Below are 26,792 nucleotides of genomic sequence, written 5' to 3'. Positions count from 1 at the left end.
TCTACATTTAGTAATCTGGTATATATGCCCTTACATACTGATACTTTTGACTCTATGATAGAATCCCAGAGATCTTTGTTACTTTAATTGGCACTTAGGTGATGAATAATGAATTTGAGCATCTTTTCACGTTTGACCATTAGGATTTGCTCTTGTGAATTGTCAGCTCATATATTTTACCCACTTTTCTACTGCTTTAGTGTTTTTGAACTATAAAAACTATTGGATACATTAGCCCTTTGTCATCTGTTAAAAGTATGTTATTCCTTAATATTAGTTTTCTTTGTTGCATTTGTGTACATAGTGTTTTTCAAAAGTGGTTCAGAAAAAGTATTTTATGGCTTTTAAAAGTGTTTAATAGCATGTTTTCATCTTCATGAAAAATTACTTGTATATGGAATCTTTTCTCATGGAAGTTTTAGTGACTCAACCCAGTGGTGTGGGCTGACAGTAAATACGAACTGTAAATGTAGGGGAAGTTCTTCAGGAAAACTAGTTGAATCCATTAAAAGCCAGTTGGTTGGTTTTTGTTAAGGTCTAGTACACAGATTCTCAAACTTTGGCATGCACCAGAATCACTTTATTAAAGCATAGATTGATCTCCCTCCCCTGCTCACATCCCTTCCAGTTTGGTTCAGTAGGCTTAGGGCAGGGACTGGTAATATGCATTGCTAACAAGTTTCCAGGTGATATGAAGGCTGCTGGTCCTGGGGCCACACTTGGAGAACAACTGGTCTTATCTGTCCTACTGGGGTAAAGTTACAGAATTTTAACAAATTCTTATACAGTCTAACTTTGGTTCTTAGAACGTCTCCCATCTCAAATAATTTGGTTCTCAACCATGTTGTTCAAAGAAAAGTGACTCGGTTGTTGAACAAAACTTCGGTTTCAACATGAGAACCCATTAGTGCTGATACCTGTATGATCAGTCAGATATCTCTCAGGTGACAGACAAGAGATTCGGTTTTCTAATAAATTGTTTCTCGAACAGTCTTCTGGAATGAATTAAGTTCAAGAAATGAAGTTCCACTGTAGTTCCATCTCAAAGAACATTGGGTCTTTTTCCTGATGTCTGAATTCTTATTTTTTTTAGCAAATCTCATCTAGTGACGTGGTGTCAAATATGCCTTTCTGACATTATTGATGTTAGTAGTTATTTATTGAGTGTCTACTTAATTGCCAGGACCATATGGTAGCAGTATTGGGTATAGGTGCAGACAGTGAGCCTCAGAGTTATATTATTTGAGATTAAACCAGTGGGCTTTTTCTCACTGATAAAATGTGAAATGTTATTATATCTGCTGAGTTTTTTTAAGATTTTATTTATTTATCTTTAGAGAGAAGGGAAGAGAGGGACAAAGAGGGAGAGAAACATCAGTGTGTGGTTGCCTCTCACGCACCCTCTACTGGGGGCCTGGATCACAATTCAAGCATATGTCCTGACTGGGAATCAAACCGGTGACCCTTTGGTTTGCAGGCCAGCACTCAATCCACTGAGCCACACCAGCCAGGGTGAATCAGCTGTTTTGCCTTAGATATTTGAAGTTGCTTGAGTATGGTTTTTATTCTAAATGTGAGTGCCAGCCTGAGACCTAGTTCTGAATCCACATGCAAACCTTCCAGTTGATACCATTCAAGATGTATATGACCAACCCTGTACTGAACATAGCATAAAACATATTCTTTTCTTTAAAAAGTTCACATGGTAGTTGAGAAAGCAGATTACATCCATAATAAAAAGGACAACTAGTTATTCTAAGTAGTACTGACTAATAAGTACCCTAGAATCTCTAACACTCCATAGATTTATCTTGTTGGCTGCAAAACAAACTTTTCTTCATATTAAAAATCTGTGCCCAGCATTTTAAAAATTAAAAACTATATATAAGAAAATTTATCATAATGTGTATACTCTTAGTGTTTTGGTACACTTAGTCTTCATTTTACAAATATTTCTTTACATATCTAAATGCGTATGATATATATAATTTTATATCCTACTTACCATAATAACATCAGTGTTTTCTGTTATCAACTTTACATAATTTTGTCAGAAATGTTTCTTTGTGTTTACTATTATGGTAATATTTCATAAACGTCACAACATCAGAGACTTTCATGAATCGAGTTTAGCTTGAACATGTTCTTTTAAGGATCCCAGCTTACCACAACTTTCTAATTGTAGGTACTTGATTTTTATTAGATCACAAAATATGGAAAGAGATTTTGTGGAAAAATAATAATAGTAGAAGTATTCTAAAAACAACTGCGACAACAAAAGGAAAGTTGTGAAGATGTAGCCTTTTCAAGCTTATTCTGCCTTGCAAATTGAGTTCCTTGGATTGAATGGCCCTTTCTTCTATGTGGCATCAAGGGTTAATTTGCTTTACCCTTAAGGTTTTCAGCAAATTCCATGTTTCTTCACTTGAAGTCTTCTCAATAGCCAAGAAAATATTGTAAACATAATGAGGAAGTACTTTTCCTATTAAGTATTAAAACTTTTTAAAATAAAGCAGTAGAAATTAAAATAGTATGGTAATAACAGTGGAATTGACCAGTTGAAAGTTTTTAGAAAGAGAACCAACACATAATAGAATTTATAGGAAAGATGGCATTTCAGATTAGCAGAAAAAAGGGAAATTATTGAATAAATGATATTATAAAAACTGGCTAGCTATTTGCAAGATCATTTAAGGTAGATCCTGCCTCATCAAAGTAAAATTGAGATGTATTAAGTTGAATATTAAAAGCATGAAGCTAAAAGCAATGAAAGAAAGTACAACTCTATGTTTTTATGTTGTTTGGGGTGAGTATGGTCTTTTCGGGAATAAAACTAATGCCATCCAAGAAGAAATTAATGTTATATTTTGTATGTGAATATTTTTTATAAATATATTTTTAAAGACATTATTTATTTTTAGAGAGGGGAAGGGAGGGACAAAGAGGGAGAGAAACATCAATGTGTGGTTGCCTCTCATGCACCCCTCTGGGGACTTCGCCTGCAACCCAGGCATGTGCCCTGACTGGAAATTGAACCAGAGACCTTTGGTTCGCAGGCCCACACTCAATCTACTGAGCCACACCAGCCACGGCTATTTGTGAATATTTTAAATGCTGTCATATTGTGACATTATATGATTATCTCAGTTTATGTAATGTTTCTCATTGCCACTGTGAATAATGAATCAATATTTGGCCTTAGCAACAAATATTTTTTATTAAGTTCTTACTGAATGTAGGACCTTCTGCTTCACACATTCTTGTCTCATTGAATTTTTGGAAAGATGCTGCAAGCACCATCTCAGTTTTGTTTATGGGCTCAATTTTGAGGTAAACAGCAAAGAAATCAAGTAATTTGTTCTGAGTGTTATAGAAGAGAAACATAATATTCTGGTGTCTTAAATCTTTGCCTTTTCACTGGTTCCTTCTGTGTGTGTGTGTGTGTGTGTGTGTGTGTGTTTTAAACGTAGTTTCATTTTATTTTTTCAATGTCAAAATCCATTATTAAATATTAAAAAATTTAAATCCATTATAAAGTCTCAGCAATTAAAACATGACACCAGCACAGAAATAATCGAGTAGATCAATGAAATATAATGAACATTCTAGAAACAAACGTATATATCTGTCTTACCATGTAATAGATGATTAAATTGATATTTCAAGACAATGGGGAAAATAAGGATCATTCAACAAATAAGGTGCATGGACCACTATTACTTGAAATAAAACGAATGTAGAGCCCTATGTCACACATTATACAAGAAATATTCAGGTGAGTTAAAAATCGAGCCCTGGCTGGTGTGGCTCAGTGGACTGAGTGTCGGCCTACAAACCAAAAATCAATATGTAAAATCTGAGGAGTTTACGGAGAAAATTCGAAATAATATTTTTCTTACCCTGAAGTAACATATTCAAACCCAGAAGCTATAAATAAAATATTGACAATATGACTATATTAAAAATTTAAGACTGTACAGTAATATACATATAAAAAAAGTTAAAGGACAAGTAATAGAATAGGAAAGTATCTGCAACACATCGAAACAAGGGTTAATAGGTTTTTTAAAGAAAAAAAATTCTACAAACCTTTAATCAAAAAATAAAGAATACCAGTCATTTAAAGCTTTTTAAAAATAATATAAGAAGGCAAGAAATAGACAAAAACAGGTTTAGTTTCAACAATTAATAAGGTAGCATAATAACATCATTGTCACAATCAGATTAATAAGTATTAAAATATTGGTAATATCAAGTATTGGGGACTGTGAGAGGAACTGGGTATTCATAGACTCTTTTTCTTCATCTTCTTAAAGCAGTCCCTTTAGCATATCTTGCAGTGCTGGTTTGATAGAGGTGTATTCTTTTAGCCTTCTTTTGTCTAGGAAACTCCTTATTTTGCCTTCCATTTGAATTGAGAGCCTTGCTGGGTAGAGCAGTCTTGGTTGCAGGCCCTTGCTTTTCAGGACTTGGAGTATTTCTTGCCATTCCCTTCTGGCTTGCAGTGTTTCTGTTGAGAAGTCAGCTGCTGGCTGTATCAGGGCTCCCTTGTATGTTACTACCTCTTTCTCCCTTGCTTCCTTTAGGATTCTCTGTTTGTCTTTGCTATTTGCCATTTTAATGATGTATCTTGGAGTGGGCCTCATTGGGTTCCTCTTGAATGGGACCCTCTGTGCTTCCTGGATTTGTGTGACTTTTTCTCTCCTCCAATTAGGGAAATTTTCCATCATGACTTTTTCAAACAGGTTCTCTATCCCTTCCTCCTCCTCTTCTCCTTCTGGTATCCCTAGTATACGGATATTATTACGTTTCAGGTTGTCCTGCATTTCCCTCAACGCCTCTTCCTTCTTTTTGAGTCTTTTTTCATTTTCTTGCTCTTCCTGGGAACTTTTTCTACTTTATCCCCCCACTCGCTGATTCATTCTTTTGCTTCATCTAGCCTGCTTTTGATTCCTTCTATTGTGTTCCTCAATTCAGAAATTGTATTCTTCATTTCTTCTTGTCTCTTATTGATAATTTCTGTGTCCTTTTTCATGCTGATATAGTTTGCAGTACGTTCCTCATAGTTTCCTTGTAGTTTTTGGTAGTTCTCTCTGAGCTCACTGAGCTCATTGAGCTTCCTTAGAACCATTGTTTTGAACTCAGTATCTCATAGTTTACTTGCCTGTATTTCATTTTGTTTGTGAGACTCTTCTTTTTTGTCTCTGCTTCTTAAATTGATCTCTCTTGAATACCTGACTTTGTGGTGTGAACTGTGGTAGGAGACTGCTTTTATTCCTTTCTGGATCTGCCTCTAATTATGTTAGATGTTGATCCTGTCTGATCTTAGGCAGTCTGTTTGAGACTTCCAGTAATCTACTGTCTGTGGCTATCTCCTTCAGCTGTTAATCTAGTCCTTCTGCACTCAGCAGTCAGGCTTAGGCACCACAGGGCGGGGCAGAATCTTTCCTGTGAGTGGAGTTATGGGGTCCACTCATGCTGCTGCTGCTGGGCACAGTGGTCTGCCTTAGCAAGATGGCTGGTGCCGCATGGAGGAGATGTTAGCACCAGGATCCTGCCGGTACTCTCAGTTGTCTCCCCAAAACCTCCTTCCACAGTCTGTCCTCAGGTGTCTCTAGCCCACTCTGCCGCCGTATTTGCCAGAGTAAAGGGCTAGTGGCTGCAAATAAAAAATTTATGTGTTCTCGCTATTGTTCAGTTGTTTGTTCCACGTGATTTCTCCACAGTTTAGTTGTAATTCCAGATTGGTCCTGGGAGATCAGTGTGACTTCCATTCACTCCTCCGTCATCTTGATTCTTCTGTCCATTTTTTTAATCATATTTTTTGTTTTTGAGTTGTGTGTGTTTCTTATTTTTTGCATAGTAATTCCTTATCAGTTATTTGGTTTGCAGTTACTTTCTCCTATTACATAGGTTACATTTTCATTTTATTGATTTTTTTCTATGCAGAAGCTTTTAGTTTGTAGTCTCAATTATTTATATTTGCCTTTGTTGCTAGGGTTTTTGGTGTCATATCCAAAAAATTTGTTACCTAAACCATCTATGTTTTCTTTTAGAAGTTTTAGAGTTTCGGGTTCTATGTCAAAATCTTTTTTTTTTTAATTTATTTTTAGAGAGAGGTGAGAGGAGAAAGAAAGAGAGAGAGAGAAGTATCAGTGTGGGAGAGAAACACTGATCAATTGCTTCTCGTATGTGCCCCAGCCAGAGACCAAACCTGCAGCATAGGCATGTGCCCTGACCCGGAATTGAACAAATAGTCTTTTGCTTTGTGGGAGGATGGCTAACCAACTGAGCCACACTGGTCAGGGCTCTGGTGAAGTTTTTAATCCACTTGAAGTTAATTTTGTTTGTTTTCTTTTGAGTCGTGTAAGAGTCCAATTTCATTTTTTATGCATGTAGTTATTCCAGTTTTCTAAGCACCATGTATTGAAGATACTATGTTTTCCTCATTGATCATTCTTGGCTCCCTTTCAAGTATTAGTTGACCATATATGTGAGGGTTTATTTCTGGGGTCTTGATTCTGTTCCATTGGATTATTTGTTTTTATGCCAATACCATACTGTTTTGATTATGGTGGCTTTGTAGCTATGTTTGGTAACAGGAAGTGTGATGCCTATCTTCAGGTTTTTTGTTTTTTCTCAGGATTTCTTTCTGTTTCTGTGGAAAATGTCATTTGCATTTTATAGCAATTACATTGAATCTGTAGATGGCTATGGATAATATGGACATTTTAACAGTATTCTTCCAATTCATAAACACTGGATATCCGACCATTGGTTTGTATATTTAATTTCTTTCATTAGTGATTTATATTGGGTTGGCCAAAACATCCGGTTTTTCCCATAAAATAATAGAAGCGGTTTTCATTGTCATCTATAACATTTTTGATTTGGATATTGGATATTGTGAGTATGTCAGCTATCTTCTGCATGCTATTATGTTGATTGTTCTCAATTAATGTCTCAATTTGATTGCTATCAACTTCAACTGGTCTACCCAACCATGGAGCATTGACCAATCAGACATCTCCAAGCATTAAACTTCACAAACCACTTTTGACACATTCGATCAGTCACAGCACCTTCTCCATACACTACACAAATGTTTTTTAGGTTTCGGTTGTGTTTTTACCTTTCTTGAAATAATAAATCATAATATGCCAAAAATGTTGCATATTTTCTTCCATCTTCAGTATTAAAATGGCTACACAAAAATTCACCAATTTCTTTTTTTTTTTTAATGCATGTTCATATGACGGCTCTCATAATACAATCTACTAAAATTGTTTCAAATGAATTTAAAGACAACTAAGCACTACTAGAGCTATCATACAGGGTTAAAAAAAAACTAAACAAACTTTTTGGCTAACCCAATAGTTGGCTGTGTACAGATCTTTTACCACCTTGGTAAAATTTATTTCTAAGAATTTTACTGTTTTTGATACTGTTATAAATAGGCTTATTTCCTTTATTTTTTTTCACATAGCTCATTGGTAGTGTATAGAAATGTGACTGATTTCTGTGTGTTAATTTTGTATACTACAACTTCACTGAATTTATTCTAACAGGTTTTTGGTAATCTTTAGGGTTTTCTATACACAATTATTTTATTTGCAAACAGACAGTTTACTTACTCCTTTCCTCATTGGATACCTTTTATTTGTTTTTCTTGCATAATTACTCTGGGTAGGACTTGCAGAACTACGTTGAATAGGAGAGGTAAAAGTGGGTACCCTTGTCTTGTTCTAGTCTTAGAGGGAAATCTTTCAGTCTTTAACTGTTGAGTATGGTGTTAGCTGTAGACTTGTCATATGTGGCTTTTCTTATGTTGATGTGTGTTTCTTTCGTACCTCTATTTTTAGTTTTTATCATGAAATGATGTTGAATTTTGTTAAATACTTTTTGTATATGTCAAGATCACGTGATTTTTGTCTTTCCATCTAGTAATGTGTGTATCACATTTATTGATTTGTTTATGTTGAACCATCCTTGTATCCCAGGGATAAATCCCACTTGGTCATGGTTTGTGATCCTTTAATTTTCCTGTTCAATCAGGTTGCTAGTGTGTTGTTGTTTTTTTTAATAATGTTTTTTACATCTTATTTTCATGAGGGATATTGTCCTATAGTTTTCTTTCACTGTCCTTTCTGGCTTTGGTATCACAGGAATTCTAGCCTCGTAAAATAAGTTTAGAAGTATTCCTTCCTCTTTTATTTTTTGGTAAGAACTTGAGAAGAATTGATATTAATTCTTCTTTAAATATATGGTACAATTCACCAGGAAAACCATCTGGCTCTGTGCTTTTTGGGAGTGTATTTTGATTACTGATTTATATTTATATTTTAAATATAAATATACTTATATTTTCTAATTCTTCATGGTTCAGTCTTGGTAGGTCATATATCTCTAGGGATTTATCCAGTTATCCTAGGTTATCCAATTTATTGACTGTTATCCAGTTTGTGGGCAATTCATTCATAGTTGTCTCTTAGAACCTTTGTATCTCTGTGATATGAATTGTAATGTCTTTTCTTTCTCATTTTATTTGACTTCGCTTTTTTCTTGGCATAGTTAAATTTTTCTCTATTTTGTTTATCGTTTTTTAAAAAAACAGCTTATTTTCATTGATCTTTTCTATTTTTTGCGGTCTCTATTTCATTTATGGTCTGATCTTTGTTATCTTTGTTATTTCATAACTTCCTTCTACTAACTTTGGGCTTAGTTCTTTTCCTAGTTCCTTCAGGTATAAAGTTAGGTTGTTTATTTGAGGTCTTCCTTGTTGTTTCCGCCCCCCACCCCTCCTGCCTTTCTTGTTTCTTAATGTAGGTACTTATTCCTATAAAATTCCCTCTTAGGATTGCTTTTGGTGCATCCCATACATTATTTCCTTTTTCATTTGTCTCAAGATGTTTTCTTATGTTCCCTTTTGATTTCTCAGTTTGACCCATTGGTTGTTTAGGAACATATTGTTTGATTTACATGTTTGTGAATTTTCCAGTTTTTCTCCTGTTACTGATTTCTGGTTTCATATCTTTCGTACTTGGTGTAATTTTGGTCTTAAATGAGCTAAGACTTTGTTTTGTGACCTATCATATTATATCTGGGGAAATGTTCCATGTGCGTTTGAGAAGAGTGTGTATTTTGCTGTTGGTGGATGAAATCTGTATATGTTTGGTAGGTCCATTGGTATAAAGTATAGTTCAAGCCTGGTGTTTCCTTACTGGTTTTTTTGTCTGGTCAATTATCCATTGTTGAAAGTGAGGTATTAACATCCCCTATTGCTGGATCGTCTATTTGTCCCTTGAGGTCTGTTAGTATTTGCTTAATATATTTAGGTATGTCAATGTTGGGTGCATACATATTTTGCTATATCCTCATGATGAATTGACCCCTTTATCATTGAATAATGATGTTCTTTGTTTTTACAAATGTTGAAAGTCTTATCTTGTCTAAGTATAGCACCCCTGCTCGTTCTGTTTCCACTTGCACAAGATATCATTTTCTATTCCTTTGACCTGTGTGTGTCCTTAAAGCTGAAATACATCTCTTGTAGCCAGCATATAGTCGGGTTTTTTGTACATTTTTTATTCTATTACAGTTATCCCATTTTTTCCCCTTTTCCCTCCTCCACCCAGCCCACCCACCACTCTCACAGTCAGTCTCCATGCCCTTGTCCATGTCCATGGGTCATTTATACATGTTCTTTGACTAGTCCCTTCCCTTTCTTTCCACCATTATCTCCCTCTCCACTCCGCTCTGCTTGCTGTCAATCTGTTTCATGTTTCCAAGCGTCTGGTTCTGTTTTGCTTGTTTATTTTTGTTCATAAGGTTTCTCTTACAGGTGATATCATATGGTAGTTGTCTTTCACAGACTGGCTTATTTCATTTAGCATAATATTCTCCAGTTTCATGCTGTTGCAAAAGATAGGTGTTCTTTCTGCTGCGTAGGATTCTATTGTGTAAATGTACCGCAATTTTTGATCCATTCATCTACAGATGGGCGTTTAGGCTGTTCCTAGCACTTGGCTATGTAAATAGTGCTGCTGTGAACATAGGGGTGCATAAGTTCTTTTGAATTAGTGATGTGGGATTCTTAGGGTATATTCCAAGCAGCGGAATACTGGGTCAAAAGACAGTTCCATTTTTAATTTTTGAGGAACTTTCATACTGTTTTCCACAGTGGCTGCACCAGTCTGCATTCCCACCAACAGTGTACTAGGGTTCCCTTCTCTCCACAACCTCACCAGCACTTGTTTGTTTATGATGGCCATTCTGACCAGTGTGAAATGGTATCTCATTGTGGCTTTAATTTGCATCTTTCTGATGGCTAGTGATGTTGAGCATCTTTCCATACGTCTATGGGCCATCTGTATGTCTCCCTTGGAGAAGTGTGTATTCAGGTCCTTCATCCATTTTTTTAACTGGATTGTTTTTCTTCATGGTATTGAGTCATATGAGTTCTTCATATATTTTGGAGGACATTTTTGTACACCAATAATGAAATGTCAGAAAAAGAAACTAGGGGGGAAATCCCATTTACTATAGCAACAAGAAAAATAAAGTACCTAGGAATAAACTTAACCAAAGTGGTAAAAGACCTATACTCAGAAAACTATAGAACACTGAAGAAATTAAGAAAGATACAGATAAATGGAAGCATATACCATGTTCATGGATTGGAAGAATTAACATCATTAAAATGCCCATACCCAAAGCAATCTATAGATTTGGTGCAATTCCTATTAAAATACCAATGGTATATTTCACAGGTCTGGAGCAAATGTTTCAAAAATTTATATGGAACCAGAAAAGATCCCGAATGCCCTCAGAAATCTTGAGAAAGAGCAACAAAGTAGGAGGAATCGCAATACCTGATACCAAACTATATTACAAGGCCACTGTCATCAAAACAGTCTGTTACTGGCAGTGGAACAGAATCGAAAGCCCAGAAATAATCCTATGTCTCCATATTCAATTAATATTTGACAAAGGAGCAGGAGGATGCAGTGGAGTAAAAATAGCCTCTTAAATAAATGGTATTGTGAGAACTGTAGTCATATATGGAGGGGGGAAATGAAACTAGACTGCTAACTTAGACCATACGCCAGAATAAACTCAAAATGAATAAAAGACCTAAGTATACATTGTGACACCATAAAAGTCCTAGAGGAAAACAGGCAGTAAAATTTCAGAAATCCCATGTAACCATATTTCTGCCTCTGTATCTCCTACAGCAAGGGAAACAAAGGAAAAAAATAAACAAATAGGACTACATCAAATTAAAAGGCTCCTGCACAGCTAAAGAAACCATCACCAAAATGAAATGGGAACTGACCATATGAGAGAGCATATTTGCCAATGATACCTCGGGGGGTTTTAAATCAATCCAGCCACTCTGTGCCTTTTGATTGGAAATATCAGCTCATCTGTCAATACATTTAGAGTAATTATTGATAGCCATGGACTTAGTAATGTCATTTTAGTAATAGTTTTGTGGCTGTTTTGTATTTCCTTTGTCCTTTCTTTCAGCCTTCCTTTGTGAATTGATGGTTTTCCCTAGTAATATGCTTTGATTTCCTTCTCTATATTTTTTGTGTACCTAGCCTAGATTGTTGCTTTGTGGTTTCCATGAGCTTTATGTAAAATATCATAACAGTTCATTTTAAGCTGATAACTTTACATACAAAACTCTACCCTCTTTCTACACTTCCTCTCCATTTTATTTATTTATTTATTTTGGTATAACTTCTTTTTACATTGTGGATTCATTAACATATTATTTTAGCCCTTAGTATTTTTGATGCTTTTGTGCTTTCACTTTTATTACTCATGGGTGATTGTTTAAGGCTGTTCTGCTGGAGCTCTCAAACAGCTGCTGAGAGTGGCTGTGGCCAGTTCACAGGCCACTGCAGGGTCCACAACTGGGACCAAAGTCTACATGTGCTTATCATGGATCTTTTGACATATGATGTTGGATTCTACAATTTACACAAAAGCATTTTTGTCTGGATGGATGCCAAATTGTTAGGTAGGGGTAGGGAGCAAGAGACATCTTAATCTTGCCTATGTCAAGTCTCATGTTGCTCTAATTTATTTTTTTACTCCTATAATGTCACTCTGGAAATTAGGTTGTCACCCCTTCCCAGAGTTTGTTGCTATGGCTTGTTGTTTGTTTAGACTTTTCTGATCTGATTTCATAATTCGTTGTTTTATGTTGTCATTGAAGTCTCTGTTCTGTTAGCTTAGTGGTTTACTAGTGATTTGCTTTAAACTCCTAGAACCAAAAATAAAAATGCAAACAAAAAAACAGCCTTTGCAGGTGGACTCTGTGTGTATTTTGGTGTCTTCAATTTCAGTACTCAACTAAAAGTTTACAGCTCTGCCTTAGTCTTCACTTATGGCTTGTGCAGAGTCTGATGGGCAGCCAGAGGTGTGTGAACTTGGACTGTCTCAGATCTTTTCTGAGAATGTGTGTATCCTTGGCCTTCCAGATTCCCACAAATAAAAAATCCTTTATTCTCCAAAGCATTTCACTCCCCAGCTTTTCTTCCCAAGCTTTTCAGTTGGTTATTTATCCCAATTGTATGTCTTCTCCCAGAAAACAGGGACTAATGCGTTTATTCTTAAATGTTTTCAACTGATATCCAATTTACCCTTGGAAGAGTTACAAATTAGGCAAAAAAATAAAATAAAATTGTCAGCTCAAAACTTGTTAAAAATGCAGGCTAGTTATAAGGTTGAGATTTGGAAGCCAATAATAGAGTATAGTTGAGCCATTCTCTCCCATTACTTTATGGACTAGTACTTTTTAATGAGTTTTTTGACTTTGTGGTGGCAGAAGTGGTGAGTAATGCAGAATCTTTTGCTTTGCAACTTGTCTCTTATAAAAAATTGAGGAACCTGGAGGTCATGTGATTTCACCCTAGTGAGGGAAGTGAGCAGGCTGAGTATAGTACTAAGGGTCTGATGGGACAAGATTTCACCTGTCAGCAAGAAGGACAGCAGGCATATAGAATGGAATTGCTTGCAATAGCCACTTATGTTCTCCCAGTAATATCCTCACAGAACAGTGAAACTGGTCTCTTGGGAGAAATTACCAATAGGCAGACCATCTTGGCTTAAGTCTTAAGTCTTTGCTTTCATATGCTCTCTCTTTTTATTTGACTTTCACATTATATGTCTTCTCAACACTGTGTTACAGATGGCTACATACTCTTAAATGTTTTAAACAAAGCCTTAAGCACTGTTTAAACAGTTTTTTTTTTTTATTTTCCAAGAGCTGGGGTGGAAAGGAGAATGGCTTCGGACTTGCAGAATGTTGCAGAGACTTGCATATGATGGTAAGTCACTCTTTGAGATGTGAGTGTCTTTGGCATAACTGTGTATGCTCACTTTAAGCCTTACTTTACAGTGAATATATGGTATATAAAGTTGCTACTTCAAGTTAGAAACCTAAGACCAATTGAGACAGAGTAAGCCTTGTCTAGAAATGCTTGGGCCCTGTGTGTTGGCAATAGATGAATAATCTGAAGCACAGTGTCTTTTGATACCCAGCTCTTTCATAGAAAACTGCATTGGATGAAAGTTTGAAAATGATGAAAAATCCCTGAAAGTGCATTTGCTTGCATTCTCTCACTGGAACTGTCAGAGCTCTGGACAGTCTGGCATGATTTAAAAATGGCTATTTAAAAAACACTTCTACCATTAGGGTTAAGAACTTAACATGTTCTGTGTGCTTTCCATGTTTACCCCTCATGCCCTGTCTTGCTCGTACCTTTCACCCATTATGAGCTTAGACCATCTACCCTCTGGTTTGATAAGTTACTGTGGAACCACAATGCACAGCTGGATCTGTTATAAAATTCTGTGCCTAGAAGCAACTATAATTTCCAACAGAAGTGCTTTTGTCAGTTTGTCGTGTATAGAACAAATGGCTGTGATGAAATTTAGTGAATTTTAGCAAGCCTTTTTCCCCTTGGAGAGTGACCTTTTTTTTGGTCACAGAAAATGACAAATTAGAACAAATTACTTCCCCATCTTAGCTGGTATATTTTATTTAGTGTGCATTATATTAATGAATATTGGATAATATGGGAGGTGAGTGTTGTCTGCTTAATAATCAAAACTACATAAATCTTATAGTGTATTTAGTTTGGAATTCAAAGTTTTCATCTTAGTTGGTTAATTCTGAGCCTCCTTATGCATAAGAAGTTTGTTTTTTGCACCATGTCAAAATAGTAAGATACATTGTGCTGAGATTGCATGATGTCTATTACCCATTTTGGTCCCTGCCTATGTTAAGAAATCACATACCTTTTTATTTATTGATATTTGGCATGTTATGAGACTTTGAAAAATATGTGTACTTTGAAAGGAATACATAAACATGTTTTTAAAATTCTAAGTATAAAGGTGTATACAATAATTCTCCATCCCCAGAGACAACCACTGCTATTGGTTTCTTTCTTTGTTAAAAAAAAAAGTTTTATTTATTGATTTTAGAGAGAGGAATGGGGAAAGAGAAACACCAACTTGTTGTTCCACTTATTAATGCATTCATTGGTTGATTCTTGTATGTGCCATGACTGGGGCATTGAACCCGCAACTTTGGCATAGAGGGGTGATACTCTAACCAACTGAGCTACCTGGCCAGAGCATGGTTTTTTTCAAGGATACATTTTAATGGACATGCTGTTGTGATCTTACTTTGTTTTTCATGTTGCTTTGCTAGAGTTAAAGATTTGTTGTCAGGGTCTGAATTATATTGATTTGGTATCTGCCTATACAGAAAAGCAGGTGGATATTATGAGAAGTGTTTATAAAATGGTATGAAAGGGAGTAATGAAGAATTGTGAAGGTATACGCATGAGGATAGTTTGGATAAAAAATATTTCAAAAGGCAGCTGTACACACTAAGGTTTCCATAAGAATGTTTATTTTCCATTGTTGAGCTGGTGCATAGACCCTTTTACTTGTCTTCCATCCTTTCTTGGATTCTTTATTCATTACTGCTTAGCAGACCTTGCCCCTCTTTTCCCTCTTGAGAATACCTACAGTCTAAATTGATTTCTTGAAAGAAAGGGCAACTTGGTAACTTAAAATTGAGAAATATGAAAGCTTTTGGAGTTCTGGACTCCATCGTCATGATTCTGTGTTGTTTTAAGACATCTGAGCTCTGCTAAGATAAGGAGTGAAGGCACTGTAGCTGCTGACTACATTGCTCATTATAAGTTGCACAGGTGGCTAGGACTTTGAGGGAAGACTTGGGAGAAAATGGTATCTGATTCTTTCATGTGCTTTATACACAGAAATACCCACCCAGTGCAACTACACTACACTTTGAATTCTATGCAGACCCTGGGGCCGAGGTCAAAATCGAGAAAAGGGTGAGTCTCAATCAGACTTGTTCTGATAGAGTCTGTGATCTACTGTAACTGGGGTTAACTTTTCTAGAACTCCTCAGTTAAATGAGGGAATGGTTTTGAGCTACATTGCTGCCTTCCCAAGCTAAACATACCTAATAGCTTCTCAAGAATAAGTATTCATTGTATGCCCGCCCAGCTCTGATAGGTTTGGATCTTACGTTGGAGCTACCAAAGCAGGACTCTTTATATGGGGCACTGCTATAACTTGTATATTTTTCTCAGTCTCAGTTCCAACATGCAGTATAATAGTCTGGATAGCGATGGCTCGAATTTCTCTACTTAAGCCAGACTACAAAGAAGTCTGTATATTTCTTACCAGGGTCCTGCTTCAATTATCTGGTCATTCCATATTCTTTGAGGAGATACTAAAATTCAGTTTGGCTTAGAAGTGGTCTAGTGAATACAATTTTTTTTTTGCCTGCAATATAGAATAACAAAAATAAACTTTCTAGATTAATGGCACCTTGAAAACAGTGCAGATTCAGTCTTTGCTATAAATACAGAGGCTGTGGGGATTAAGGCAATAAAGGTTAAAAGGGGACAGTGAAGAATATGAAATGTGTCTGGTTATGTGCATTATATTTTCATGCTACTAGTTTCAAAGAAGGTTTCCTTGAGAATAGTCAGTATATAAATTGGGTATTTTGGGAGACTCTAAAATTAACTTGATTTTAGGAGCACTCAGTCAGGCTTCAACCTAGGGTGACATCTTGGTTTTCAGACAGCTCTTGCAGTCTTATGTCAGGGAGAGCTAAGGTATATCATGACTCCTAACAACTCTCCTATCTTTTTAATTTCAGACAACTAGTAACACACTACATTATATTCACATAGAGCAACTTGACAAGGTAAGAGGAATCTTTGACTACTGACAGTTTCTTAACATTTGGTTTACTTTTTGTTCCTAACTATTTTTTTTCTAATGTAGATTTCAGAAAGCCCTTCTGAAATCATGGAATCTCTTACCAAAATGTACAGCATTCCCAAGGATAAACAGGTATGATATATCCTAAAAATATTAAAGAGTGTGGATGATATTCATAGAGATTAATGATATATAATTGACTGGGAGACACCATATTAGAAAAAAAATGTAATCAGACCATGTCAAATTAGCCTCCCTGAGCCTTAGTTGCTTCATTTTTTTTTTTTTATGAGGCCAACACTTTCAAGGGTTTGTATGACAGTTAAGTGGTGGTAGCGCAACACTTTGGATACCAGAGGAGAAAAGATTCAAGTTGTATTATTTTTTTTTCTGCTCATTGTGATGGTGATAAAATACTTAATTTGATTCATAACAATCAGAACTCTTGCCAAATGTCTCCAGTTAGTTGACTAACCGTTGGCTTATGTCAGGATAATAGAATTCTGTGTGCTTCTGTTTTCTCGCTCCCATTTTGTCAGCTAACCTCAGAGTAGAACTGTTCTCTTTGGAACCTTAACAAATAGCAACGGTAAACATTTTACAAATAGATCGATAGGTATGATTTAACCCTCAGAAAGCATAGTCGCCTTTTCTGTTGATTTTCTAATTTAGGTCTTATGTCTCTACAGATGCTGTTATTTACACACATACGGCTGGCCCATGGCTTTTCTAATCACAGGAAGCGATTGCAAGCTGTTCAGGCTAGGCTGCATGCAATATCTATATTAGGTAAGAAAACAACACTATAATTAACAGGCCCCAATTGGGGAATTTAGACTTGATTTCCTTTGAACTTGATCTGTCTTTGTTGCTGTGAGACTTTTTGTAGTTACCTGGGTGGCAAGTTAAATTGTAAAATTGCTAGCATTCCTAATGTTCACCGTATTTACCATTCCTAAGTTCCTTAATGTTGGATCAGATGGTTATTGATACACTACATGGGTTCAATTTTGATTTCGATCTTTTTTGAGTTTTCAGGTAGTCGTCTCCCCTGGCCCTCCTGTTGCCATTTTATCTTCCTCTTCTGTGCCCTTAAGGAGTTTAATTTTGAAATATATCAGAAACTATTTGTTAGGTAGTTCACTACTGTGCATTTTACTTTTACTGTAGGAGGGTAGAGTAGAAAGTACATTGGTTTTGGAATCAATCCTGGGCTTTCACCTTGACTCTGCAAATTATTTGCCACATGTTTACCTTTTCGGGTTTAGTTTCCTCATTTAATATTGGGACAATATTTATAAGGTCTGTCCAGAAGGTATCCAGCCATGTAATATGAAAAATAGAGACACGAGAAACATTGTACATAGGACAATGACACTTCAGTCCCCTTCAAAGTGTAGGCATCTTGGGACCTAACACAATTCTCCCAATTGCCATCAGCTTCCTGGTCATATTTTTGTGAATCTCATCAGTGGTCTGAAATCTCTTCCCTTTCAAAAGGTGAATTTAGTTTTAGGAAAAGCCAGAAGTCTCAGAGCACCAAATCTGGGCTGTAGGGGGCGCTGAGTCACCTGGGTGATTAATGTTTCACTAAGAAACTGTGTGAAATGTGACGCATGAGCAGGCGCATTGTTGTGATAAAGCTGCCAATCACCAGTTGCCCATAGCTGCGGCCTTCTGAATCATCCGAATAGTTTCCACAGAGGAATGTTCAAGCTTAACACAAAATTTGATGCAGATTCATAGCTCTACTCACTCAGTCATTTTTAATGTGACAGTCACACAGTACACAGGCTCACTCAAAGTCCTTATTGTTCATGCATGTGCATTCCACTCCACCCTCCTTGCTACCAGGTTACGTAGATATCGTGCAAGCCATTCTCATTATATTAACAATGGCTGAACTTTTTCTGGACAGACCTTGTATTTTATAGGCCGATACAAGAGTTAAACAAAAGCCTGTAAAGTAACTAGTACAGGCTAGGCACTTAGAAGGTATAAAATGATATCTGCTGTTAATATAATCACTTTCATTGTGTTATTACTCATCTGCTCTTTTAAAATATGGGTTCCTTGAAGTGAAATTCCTACTCTTCTCATTGTACTCATACCTAGCATAACTTTTGATGTGTTAGTGCTCAGGAAATGTTTGTTGAAAACCAAAAGTACTTAATCCCACTAGTTTGCACTTCAGGAGACTGGTCCAGTCTTATCTCTGTGTGGGGAGATGCATTACATGCATTCTCAAGTTTTACTCCAATGTCATATAAGATTCTGGCTTTTTCTGCAATAGTCCATAAATTCTGTTCTTTACAGCTTGTGTTTCCAGTGAAAACAAGTATATGAAGAAACTAAAGTGGAAGTCTGTGTCCAAGGCATCATAGAGTTATGATATCAAGTAGTGATGTTGTTAAAAATTAACTCTTTATTCTCTCTTCATACTTCCATTCCCAAAATCCTTGGTCAAGACAACCAATACCATTAATAGGAGAATCTGTTCTTTGGATGGGTATTTAGAGCTTATCATCACATTTGATCTAATCCTCTAGAATGCAGAGATTCTGTCCTCCAGTGCTGGTTTGAAGGGAAATCTTACCCAGAACCAGTAGGGGCCAAACGGATGTCACTGGGCAGTGGCTTGACCACTGCCTTCTTGCCTAAAGTGTTTATTTCTCCTTTTGCAGTGTATTCCAATGCCTTGCAGGAGTCAGCAAATAGTATCTTATATAATGGGTTGATAGAGGAGTTGGTAGATGTCCTTCAGATAACAGATAAGCAGCTTATGGTAAGTATTAATATTCTCCTGTGTATTTTAGACTCGTATGTATTTATTTGCCTTTTGATGTTTCCCAGGGGTTTAGAATGAACCCCAAGAGAGAATCTTGGCCCTTTTACTTCTTCCTCTGGATGTTTAGCTACAAAGGTACCATTTCAACAGAGTTCCACCTTCCCCAAGCAGTTACTAGTAGAATGACCTAAATTTTTAGAGTTTGAGTGTTATCAATTTGTTTTAGTCATCTACTTATTTAAAACACATACCATGTTTACCTTCTGTTTTCATAGGAGATTAAAGCTGCTTCTTTACGAACATTAACATCAATTGTACACTTGGAGAGAACTCCCAAACTCAGCAGTATTATTGACTGTACTGGAACTGCATCTTATCATGGATTTTTGCCTGTACTTGTACGGAACTGTATCCAGGCCATGATTGGTAAATTTTTGTGGTTCTTAATCTTAGGTAACAAGAGGAATCCCACCCTTTACTTGTCTGCCTTTGTTTACCGTTCTGTCAGCTTAATACCAATCTGAACTTATTCTTTCTCTCCCTCTCCCAACCACCTTTATAGATCCTTCCATGGATCCATACCCCCACCAGTTTGCCACTGCTCTCTTCTCTTTTTTATACCATCTGGCCAGCTATGATGCTGGTGGTGAAGCCTTGGTCTCCTGTGGAATGATGGAAGCCTTACTGAAGGTGCTGTACTTTTTAAAAAAAATACGTGGTGGGGGGATCAGCTAAGAGAAGGGTAAAGTTGCAAGTTTGAAATGGTTCACAGTGAGTGCAAATAGCATAAGAAAGCTTAACTAGAAAATGTCATACTTAAATTTTATAGTTTAGCCTTCTAGTTATCTCATTAACAACTTTTAAGAGCAACTATCTCCATTACTAAGAATTGACCCTAGTCCAGATGGTGTGATAGTAGGCCTCAGGAGTAGTGAAGGCATTGCTACATCCTGTGACCTTAGGTGTGACACTGAAGAAAATATACATAAAGGTATGTTGTAAGTTGTTCTGTTAATAAGCTTTACTAGGTATTGGGCACTGGGCATCAGCTTTTTTTTCTTCTGAATATTTTATTTAATTTTGGAAAGTAACGTATGTCCCCATTACCTCAGGAGTCTGAGTCCCAGAAGTGGTAGAGCTATCTTATCATTTGGCAAGCGTCAAAATTCAAACACGTGTTTTTCCCTCCTGTACCCAATGCCTCCCGGAGACTCTAGAGTGCATGTTTACAAAAGATTACATTATTTACAGCTTTGTGTCTCTTTGTTTGATTGGTTTTGCCTCTCTTTCTCTCCCTGATAGGTCATAAAGTTTCTTGGCGATGAACAAGACCAGATTACGTTTGTTACCAGAGCTGTCAGAGTGGTTGACCTCATCACCAACCTAGATATGGCAGCATTTCAATCCCATAGTGGACTTTCTATCTTCATTTATAGACTTGAGGTATTATTATACAAGGAGCACTTTGTGTGGACTTATACCCAGTGAGACCTGAGCCTAGGAACTACCCTTATAAACCCTAAAGAGCCATCTTATTCCTCTTCTGTTTTAGAAACCATTTTTTTATCTGCATGTGACATTATAATTATTTTTAAATCCCTGGTATATATGTAGGATTTTCTTACTACTTTTCCCTTGATCATAGCATGAAGTAGATTTGTGCCGAAAAGAATGTCCCTTTGTGATCAAGCCAAAGATCCAGAGACCCAGTACTACACAAGAAGGAGAAGAAATGGAAACTGATATGGATGGTAATTAACAGTTACTAAGTCAATATTTTTGTGCTTAATATTTAGCTGTCATCCAACCCCAATTTTTATTCTTCCTTATAAATTCTGAAGTGCACAACTGACTTGAGTATACATTTTCAAAACAAAACGAAACAGTTTTTCAACATCTATTATTTGCACATTTTCATGAGGATAATTAGAAAAGGGAGGCAGACACAAGTTGTTGGGAACAGAGAAGGAAGGTGAAGCAGATGGTACAGATGGTAAGACTGCTGTCGAGTCTTATAGTCACTCTGTAATGCTAAACCTGTTTTGATTTCAAGACTTAATAGCTGCTTTCTTAAGTATTAGTTCCTATCTTCTTATTCCCACTAAAATGTAAGCTCCACAAGATCAGGGTACTTTTTTTTTTTCATTACTGTATATCTAGCAATGCCTGATAAAGTGTAGGTGTTTAAAATGTGTTTGGGAAAGATAAGGAAAAGGTAGACTCTAAAATGGGGCCTTGCAAAACTATCTGGCTATTTCGAGAAGGGAAAGGAGAGGTGATGAACAAGTTGTTTAATAGGGAACAACTTTTAAACCATTAAATGAGAAAGCTAGAAGACCAAATATTCTTAATCTGCATCATGTATAACTTTTTTTAAACCTCCCTGCACCTACATGCGTAGTTCATAATCATATTACCAAAAATAAAAAATTACCCAAAATAGCGTTCTCAGAATTTAATCTTAACTTGATGATCCAAGTTATCATTACATGTATCTATTATAGTAAAGTTATTAGAATTTACGATGCTTTCATTCTTGACATTAAATATCCATAGGTCACCGTCCCTTTTTTCCTGAACATAATTACCTGTGTGCATTGCTGTCCCTAGAAGCCCCTTTACCCAATTTCTGTCTCTAGTCTATTACTGAGCAAGATGGTGTTTGAGTTAATGGGTAAGATTCCAGAGTGTGAGATTTAAATGGTGCAGCATAGAAAACTATTTAAAGAATCACTGTTCATTATAAATCAGTGGTTATCAAACTTTAGTAAGCATAGGAATAAGTGAAAAGTGATTGCTAAAGATTTAGACCCCTATCTACAGTGCTTATTACCATATTTTGCCATGTATAATGCACTTCTTTGCCCAAATTTTTGAGGGAAAAATAAGGATGAGCATTATACATGGGTAGTACTAATTCCGTATCCATATAAATGTTTTTAATTCTTTTATTTATGCTTATACATTAGAAGTGTAACTAGAAAGCAGTAACGATATCCATATGCTGAACAATACCCTGGAATATGATAATCAGTTTTGTTTTTAAAATAAATAAATAAATTGAAAAATTAAAGCAAAAGATTATTTTCCATGAAGGTTTGGGCCAAAAACATGGGTACACACTTATATACAGGAGTGCATTATACACTGCAAAATATAGTAATTCATTAAGTTTGCAAGTGAAGAGCAGGAAATCTGAATTTTTAACAACCAATCCACATGATTCTGATGTTCTTGTTCAGAAAATTTTATATTCAATGAAAATCAGGTTATAAAACCCTGAGTTTGTACTTCCTGTATAGAAGTAGGCACATTTATGTATGTTTGTATATAAAAAAGGTGGGAAGAAAGTGTTTTAAAATGTAAACAATGGTCTATCACTAATGGAGCTTTATTATATTTTATAAGTTGTAAGCAGTAATTGTGTATTTTGTATTCCATTAATCAAAATTACTCTATTCAAGTCTATCAAGTGAAAACGAATGCTCACTCCCTACCCACCATAGGTACTATTTTGGTGTGGTTTTTTTCCCCCAGTTTTTTAATGCATATGCATTTACACGTTGACATAAATAGTTTTTTTACTGTATTTTTCCTTAAGTATATAGTTTTTTAAATGGAAAGATGAGACTATTAACATAGTCAACATTTTTTTCACTGTATCATAGACATCCTTTCATAGAAGTATATCGAGCATTAACTTCTTAATGCTTTTTGTATTTACTAAGTTATCCTCCCAACAAGCTCTACCTACAGTCTATTACTCACCAGTAGTATATGAAATTGCATGTTTTACTTAAACCACCTGTTTTCCTCCCAAATTTTGTAGTTGAGAAGAATTGATGGACTTCCTTTTTGATTGTTTTTAATTTTCATGTCTTGAATAACGAATGTTGTTAGATACTTTTCTATTTGTGGAAAGGCAGCATTTTCACATTGGATTTCAGTATTCTAATTCTTCTCCATTTTGATATCATTCATCTCACCTTAACAGAAAAAAATTTTCTCCAACAATCTTTCTTTTGGTGGTAACTTTTATTCTTAACTAGGTTTTTGTTTTTTTTTTATCGTAACTTTTACTTAGTTGCAGATGTGACTATGGAAAATAGTCCCGGATCATCCACCTCTATGGAGCACCGCCTAGATGTTGAATTAAGGGCAACGAGTTCCAGCAGCAGTGCTATCTGCCCTGGCCCCCGTCCTGGTATGTAGACACAGAGATACACAGTCTTTCACACTGAATTACTAGTGAAGAAGGTGCTCTGCGGGGAGCTTGAGTGGTACATTTGAAGGCTTGCTTATTATGACTAGCGTGTTACTTTGCCATTCTGGCATTTGTTTTCTCATATTAATATTTCATAGCATGTTATAGCTTTCTAAAGATCATACATAGATTATTTTATCACAACAGCCATGTTGGAGGGTACGTAATATGTAAAACAGGAACTGAGGATCAGAGTTAATCTTTTTACTTGGTCATTTTTCTTTTACTTTGGGATTTTAACTTTAGTATTAGTTTTATTCAGTCCTTGATGATGTATTTTTTTCAGTGTTAAAGGTTAGGTAAGTATTCTTTCTAACATCCAGAAGTTTCACTTCACATGTCTGTTAGTGTTGCTGTAGTGTTATATGGGTCTCTATAAAAATTTGTTTTATGTGCCTGCTTACCTTTGTCTAATGGTGAATATAAAGTAATCCTCTTTCTCCCTTGTCAGGAGTCCAGTGTATTCCACAACGAGCAGCGCTCCTCAAATCCATGTTGAATTTCCTCAAGAAGGCCATTCAAGACCCAGCTTTCTCAGATGGCATAAGACATGGTATTTGATTCTAGATACCTTCTTGAAATATGTTTGACTCTCTCAAAGATTGGTTCTTTTTGTGCCTTCTGAAGCTACTCTTGTTTTACAGGGCAGGCTTAGGAAAAGGCCGTGCCATCTTGAATAGTTTTTAGTTGTTGTAGTGTCACTTTCCCCAAACCTAAGGATCATTTAGCAATTTTCATAACAATTTCACCTGTTTTTCCTTTTCCAGCTTTTGGCTCTGTACTCACTTCCAACTCTCTGTGTCTGTATTTTATTCTTTGACTCCCAGTGAAAGGCTATTGTGTGGACAAGGAATAAATAATAGGAGATGGAGAGGATAGACAAGTAAAGCTGTTAGATTGGAATTAACACAAAATTGTTTACCACAGACTGTTACATATAATGTATTGCTTCATCATCCCCACCTATCAAAATACTACTGCACTGATCATATTCTCCTTAATGTTCCCCTTTGTCTTAGTGATGGATGGTTCTCTGCCTACCTCCCTGAAACACATCATCAGCAATGCAGAATACTATGGCCCATCACTTTTTCTCCTAGGTAAGTAGAATTGATATTTTGTTACAGCAAGTTGGAATAACCTGGCAGAGTTCTCTGTGTTTTCTATCCTTACAGGATTTACTATCTACATTTGTCCACTGTGTGGTTATGTGTCTTTCTAGTTGGTGATGAAATATAGAAAGGTCAGAATTCAGTTTCAAATATCCATTTCTTAAATGCCAAATATACCTTCTATAAGCAATGTATTGTGAATCATTTGTAACAAGTAGTAGTGTACATTTGGCTTCTTGTGCTACACTTACACTGCAAGTGTGACAAGAAATGTGTCTGTCTATATTGAGTGGTTAGTCCCTAACCTTGGTCTGGAAAATCCAGTTAGAATGGTTTCCATTCTCGAAGCTGAATGTCAGACCTGCCAGCTATAGAAAATTGTTTCTCATTGCTGCTTGATGAAAGAAAATGCAGTTTAAGATGCTGTGGGTACTTTGCAATCATTTGGAATTTGATATTGGCACTACTTCCAGTATTGCTCATTTTTATTAACTGGCATTTATTCAGTGACACACATATTCAGGGCAGTACGCGTACTGCATTGGTTTTTAGAATATTCCTTAAAACTGTAAAGGAATTTAGTGGGAGATGTAGAAATAGGGAAACTACCTTGTACCAGTAGTAGACGTTTTTAAATACTTTGGGGTGTCTGGAGGGAGTAGTTTTGATTACCACAATTTAGATACTTCCTTGCTGAAACAATAAGATTTTAGTATATTAACTTTGTATCCTGTGACATTGCTGAATTCACTTAGTACTTCATAATTGTTTTGTTGATGTCTTAAGATAGTCTACATAGTCTTATCATCTGCAAATAGACAGTTTTGCTTCTTTATAATATTTTCACTTATAATCTTTTTGTTGTTATGTTAATAAATTGGCAAAGATTTCTGATACAGGGCTAAATGGAAGTAGTGAAAATGAATGTCTTTGCTTTGTTGTTGATGGGGCAAAGCATTTAGTATATCACCAGTAAGTTTGAGGTTAGCAGAAGGTTTTGAGTTGAAGGTCTTATTCCTCTTTATCACATTGAGGAAGTATTCCCTTGTGTTATAGCAACTCCACCTTGACATAGGGAAGGGAGGCTCCTTCCCAAGGTTAGGTTCAGATGGCAACACTCCTAACAGTATTCCTTTGGGATGAATTAAAAAAAAAAAAGATTTGTTATACTGCTGACGTTTCAGGTCAAGGAGGACAAAAGAATGATTTGTCTGGAAGAAAGTCCCTAACAGAGAGAGACAAGTGCACAGGCCTTTTTTTATATATATATAAAAAGGAAGTTTAAAAGAGACTGCAGGAGGACATAAGTGCTTGTGGCTTAGGGATGGAAAGCAGGTGAGCCCTCTCAGGATGATGTAGGAAATGGGAAATGAGACTGAAAGCACTAAAACAAAAGTCAGTGGAAGTCAAAAATTCCTTATCTAGAGTCTTAATTCATCGCTGACATTTGAATTAGTATAGTACTTCCCAGGTTTCTTATTAAAAAGTTTGTACTTCAGAGAGACCAAATTTGCAAAGCCAAAGCAAATAATTAGGCCAGCAATTACTATTTTAGGTCCATATATAATAATGTAGAGCCTTTTGCCCCGGGCAAAAGGAGATGGCCAAGAAAAGAAATTAGTAGAGAGGGTCTGAGAATCTCTTGGGGTATTTTAGTAATATAATTGGCTGTTTCAGTTTTTTGCTTTATTTGTTGAACTATTGTGTCTATCTTTCCTGTATTATTGAGCCAAATGCAGCAGGAGGTCCTCTTTAAGGTACAAACTCTACCTTGACATACAGGTGGCTAGTTTAACGCCAATCTGTTACCAACTGTCAGAGCAGCTAGACTGCTTTGTCCCTCATTAAGGGCTTCTACAGCCTGAGCTGTTTGGTTTATGATTTATGTGATCAGCTAGGAGTTGTGCCATTGCCTGAGTAGCCTCTATGAGATGAGTCTCTTACAGAACTGAAAATACCTAAACTTATGCCTGTTATACCAGAGGTGATGAGGCCCAGTATAATAGGTAAAAAGATAGCCCATTGCTCCCTTTTGTGTTAAGACTTGGTGAAAGAGAGCTAGACTTTCTAGTTAGATCTAGAGTGCCTTGGGTGTTAAATATTTATAGGAACAGGTCAGGACGTTGGGGTTAGAAAGGAGTAATTTGTGTAATAGAGTATATGACCTTTCTGAGCAGGTGTTGTGTGACAGGAGAACTAGTAGCCCAAGGGGCTTGGAGAGTGGAGTTTCTACTGCCCAAATTATATCAGGCCAGGCGTGTGAGAGCAAAATAGTCTCAGAAGGGGAAATCATAGTGTAGACTCTCAGTTGGTTGGGGAGGCTAGGACAAGCAAGTCA

General features: G+C 36.2%; 1 protein-coding gene across 10 annotated transcripts in view; it reads left to right on the top strand.

Moving 5' to 3' along the window:
• HUWE1 (HECT, UBA and WWE domain containing E3 ubiquitin protein ligase 1) overlaps positions 1 to 26,792 on the top strand; it is a 160,934-nt gene that overhangs the window by 52,953 nt on the left and 81,189 nt on the right. For 8 of the 10 annotated variants that reach the window (XM_054565717.1, XM_054565725.1, XM_054565724.1 and 5 more), the window contains 13 exons: positions 13,278 to 13,340; positions 15,309 to 15,386; positions 16,226 to 16,273; positions 16,354 to 16,422; positions 16,980 to 17,079; positions 18,975 to 19,075; positions 19,354 to 19,504; positions 19,641 to 19,768; positions 20,381 to 20,521; positions 20,724 to 20,829; positions 23,163 to 23,282; positions 23,794 to 23,895; positions 24,362 to 24,442. In XM_054565717.1, coding sequence (XP_054421692.1) covers positions 13,278 to 13,340; positions 15,309 to 15,386; positions 16,226 to 16,273; positions 16,354 to 16,422; positions 16,980 to 17,079; positions 18,975 to 19,075; positions 19,354 to 19,504; positions 19,641 to 19,768; positions 20,381 to 20,521; positions 20,724 to 20,829; positions 23,163 to 23,282; positions 23,794 to 23,895; positions 24,362 to 24,442 — 1,288 coding nt within the window. The remainder of the gene's footprint in view (positions 1 to 13,277; positions 13,341 to 15,308; positions 15,387 to 16,225; positions 16,274 to 16,353; positions 16,423 to 16,979; positions 17,080 to 18,974; positions 19,076 to 19,353; positions 19,505 to 19,640; positions 19,769 to 20,380; positions 20,522 to 20,723; positions 20,830 to 23,162; positions 23,283 to 23,793; positions 23,896 to 24,361; positions 24,443 to 26,792) is intronic. The other 2 variants (XM_054565720.1, XM_054565723.1) reach the window with 2 other exon arrangements.

The sequence above is a fragment of the Pteronotus mesoamericanus genome, unplaced genomic scaffold (genome assembly GCF_021234165.1).
Source record: "Pteronotus mesoamericanus isolate MK-2021 breed Mesoamerican mustached bat unplaced genomic scaffold, CSHL_Meso_final contig_166, whole genome shotgun sequence".
NCBI lineage: Eukaryota > Metazoa > Chordata > Mammalia > Chiroptera > Mormoopidae > Pteronotus > Pteronotus mesoamericanus.
This window is presented reverse-complemented; position numbering and strand designations above follow the sequence as displayed.